The sequence below is a fragment of the Arachis ipaensis genome, chromosome B07 (genome assembly GCF_000816755.2).
Source record: "Arachis ipaensis cultivar K30076 chromosome B07, Araip1.1, whole genome shotgun sequence".
Classification (NCBI taxonomy): Eukaryota; Viridiplantae; Streptophyta; class Magnoliopsida; order Fabales; family Fabaceae; genus Arachis; species Arachis ipaensis.
The window spans coordinates 16,118,921-16,122,888 of record NC_029791.2 but is presented as its reverse complement, the minus strand read 5'-3'; the positions used below and the strand labels follow the sequence as shown (position 1 = coordinate 16,122,888).

Here is a 3,968-nt window from a genome sequence, read left to right as displayed (position 1 = left end):
GAACATGATCAATTTGATCCTGGCAGGAGAACTAATAATTCATTGTTGATGCCAATTTATATTCTGGTGTAATGTGCAAAGTTGGTTTATTAGCTAGTAGAGATGAGCTTAACTTGATGGGGATCCCATGTTAGTGTTACTCGTTACTTAATTTTTGATGTCTTTCTTGCTTATGTTTTTGTAATTAAGAGGTTTATTTGTGTTGATATATATGCGACTTGTAAGGTATCAAATTGAACATGTAACAAAATGAACCCCCAAAAGACGTGTAACAAACTTTGATACAATTGAACATGTCGATCATTTCTTCCAACTCCCAAGATATCAAATCTGTCGAACCATCTTGAGCATTAAACATGTGATCATCCTCAAAACTACACAAACACAAACATTAAGCTAGTATCACTTGAAGAATAGAAAATACTGTCTGAATAATAGTGAGAATAAGCAGAAAAATTCCAGCAATGGAAGCTACTGTCTTCCATGGAGTGTTACAGTAATCACGCCTCAAAGTCGCAACTTTTCTGTTCCAAGGGTGATTACAGAAAGCATTCAACTCTTCACAAATACGAAGATATTGCGTATTAATATTTGGATGCACAACATTCACTCCAAGACCATTAAACATTTCAGCCACTGCATTGCTATCACCTATCCAATTCTCAATTATTCCATTCTTTACGAAGAAATCTACATCTTTTTCTGTGTTGATAAGGAAATCAAAGACTGCAGCATAGTCAGTGAGATAGGATTCATGAATATAGTGGCATTGTTCAAAAGCTAACAAATTTCGCAAAATAACTTCAGTGCTGTCCATCACTCTAATGAATGGGATTTTCAAAGTATGACCTGAAAGTTCCAAGTCTAGTAAGCATTGACTAGTTTTGTGTACTTCAAACTTCACTCCAGCTTCGTTCAACTCAGTTGCACTATAAAGTTGTGTTAACTTCGCTTCTCTTGAGCATCCAGAGGTTGATGGTTGCAATAAGTGAGAGGATCTCAACAGAGACTTTCTTGTTAGATCTGTGAAATGAGCTATTCTACCAACATCAACTAAGGTTAGCTCATCATTATTATTGTCGCAAGGAACTATTCTACTAGGAACAATATAACGAAGAGCAAGCCTTAATAATGAAGGATGGCTTTCGCGGCCGCCACTATTTAAGGTAGAAGGAAAAGCTAGATTGTAAAGCTTCTCAAGAACAAAGAAAGGGACTTGATTCTCAAGCATCAACAAATCATATCTTATATAAGTCCCTAACCGTGGTGACAGAAAAATGTCATCACTATAAGGCAACTTGAAATGGTGCCTAAGTAAAAACTCTAATATGAAGCAGCAGTCTACTAATATTACCATAACATGTTCTTCCTCACTAAGCTTGATTTCATCTGAGTAACAACCACGAACCTTTGCCTCCAGCTCTTGCACGCAACTCACGAAACTTTTCAAGTTCTTTTTCTCGGATCTTTCAATGAATTCTCTGCAACATGTTCTTTTAAGGCCTTCCATCTTTAGCAACTTTGGATCCCCATGGTGAAAAGGACCAATTGAAACAACTTTTGGAGTGTATGCATCTTCTTTAAACTTGCGGATCTCATGAGGCACCCTGTAGATGCAGCATTCATCTGTAAGGAGAGGCTGTGCTTCCTTTAATATTGCATTAATCTTGATTAAAACATCATTAGGATTCTCACCTTCCATCTGTATGTACAAGTAGAAACACAAAAGGAAACCAATTATCAATTATATTATGTAATAGAAATAAAAATAATTACTTTTTACACCTAGTTTAGTAATAATGCTAGTATAAAGAATGAATTTATTTGGATTACTAATGAAAAGAAAAACATATATAGAATGAAATGCAGATGAAAATTAAAAGGAATACATTAGGCCACTAACAAAACCGCACCAGATCAATTGCTGAAAGAGCTAATCCTGAATCAAGGAGCAATTGATTGATAATGGTGGCCATCACTAGGATTCTTCAGATATTAATATTATGGCGGAGACTTTTATTGGTTTTCGAGCTAAATAATTAAAGAAGACTTACCATGACTTAAAGAGCAACTTGTTACGGTAATATTATTATTAATACTACAAACTCTGACTTAATGCCTACTAATTATTATTATTTGCCAGTTTTTCTGTCCAATTCATATGCAGAGGAAGCTGCTAGCTAAGTATCCTAAGCTTGTGCATTGAAAGTGCTTTCTCTGGATTCGAATTGCATATTCACATGTTCCATCAACTTGAACTGTGTAGTTGACTTGCTCCTGAACTTGGTCAACTCTTGTTTCTAGTTTTGCAATTAAAGTAATCATAATACAATTACATAGTACATACGTTGACAATGGCTTGAAATTTATACACATATGCTCTATGATATGGATATATCTTCTAGTTTATTTAAGGATTAAAGTTTTAATTATAGTCTCAATCAGGAATGTTGTTCATTAGTGTGCAATTAAGGTAATCATAATATAATTTTATATGCAATTGCAATCGCAATTTAGAATATTTTTCTGAAGAGTAAAGTGATAAATAAATATTTAAAGATTTATACTTCAACAGATTAAATTCTGAAGAAAAAAAATACCAATGAATCTTCTACGATAATAAACGTGGACAAATTAGTTTAAATTAAGACATTCTATCTTAATCATAGAGAGTTAATTTAAAAGTAATGTATCCATATTTATTATTCTAGAAGATTTTATTAGTATTTTTTTAAAAACTAATCTATTCGAAGTATAAATCTTTATTGGTTTATTTGTCATTTTATTCTTTTTTAAATATTATTTCTATTTTAATAACTAGAATTGGTGGTGAGGAGATGGTTTTTGTGTTTTGGCAGATGGCAGAAGAAACTAGATAAATCAGCACCAACGTTAGAGAAATTTTGGAATATATGCTTGTGAGGGCATATTTAACTCTATTTTTTTTTCAATGTATTACTGGATTTTAGGATCTTGTGAAATAAAATTATAAAAAATTGTTAAATAAAAGAAAATATGCTGACTAACTAACTATTCCTAGCACTGACAAGTCAATTTACTATTTTTGTGTTCTATACTTCTATGCAAATCACCTGCATATTTTTATCATTTTGTAATCTACTATAATATGGAACTAGAGATTTATGATACTATTATTATGGTTCTTAATGCAGATGCGGGAATTTTTTTTAAATAAATAATTTAATTATTTTAATTATCGAAATAAGTAATTTATAACGTATTTATCAATTTATATCACATTGATTTTGTAAACGAGATAATTATGAATATATCTTGTTTATAATGTAAACAAAATATATGGAATTTGAATAAAATACACATATTTCGTTTATACTATAAACAAGATATATTCGTAATACGCTACAAATTATATATTTTAATAATTAAAATAATTAAATTATTTATTAAAAAAAATTGCCATGCAGATGCTAAAATGGAAAAAAACATAAATATCAAATGTATCCATCAATTTCGGCAAATAAATTTGTGTCTCTCAATGTAGATTAAAAAATTTATAGGAAATAAAAAATCAGGTTGAGGTTGCATGTATTTTTTAAGGACTAGAATATTGTGCGTATATTTTCTAAGTACTAAATTAATAAATCTTTTAGGAATTAGACTAATGTGACATATATTTTCCAGGGGACTAAGTTGATATATTATAAATTAAGAAGGAACCAGATGATGTCAAACATTTTTGAGAGATCAAGTAGACAGTTTAATTTATAATAATCTGTTTTTTGAAAAACAATGCTCAATTTTTTATGATAAAATTTTTTTGTATTGTTTTTAATGCTAATGTACCTATATATATTTGTTTGGCAGAGTTGATATAATCACAAGTATTATCAAAATTGCGTAGCATTTATTTACAGTATCAACAAATTATTTAAGATATGTATTTTTTTTTAATTATAAAGACCAAATTTATATTAACAAATTACACC

At 30.1% G+C, this 3,968-nt stretch overlaps 1 protein-coding gene across 2 annotated transcripts; it reads right to left on the bottom strand.

The window, feature by feature from the left end:
• On the bottom strand, positions 1-2,021 carry LOC107608283 (UPF0481 protein At3g47200). 2 transcript variants are annotated; one of them, XM_016310122.2, is made up of 3 exons: positions 1,914-2,021; positions 850-1,702; positions 1-726 (listed from the first exon to the last, which is right to left on the bottom strand). In XM_016310122.2, the coding sequence occupies exons 1-3, from the start codon at positions 1,974-1,976 to the stop codon at positions 392-394; spliced, it is 1,251 nt and encodes a 416-aa protein (XP_016165608.2). In that variant the 5' UTR covers positions 1,977-2,021; the 3' UTR covers positions 1-391. The 2 variants fall into 2 exon arrangements, with proteins under 2 accessions (XP_016165608.2, XP_016165605.2); XM_016310119.2 differs by having other exon boundaries at positions 2-1,702.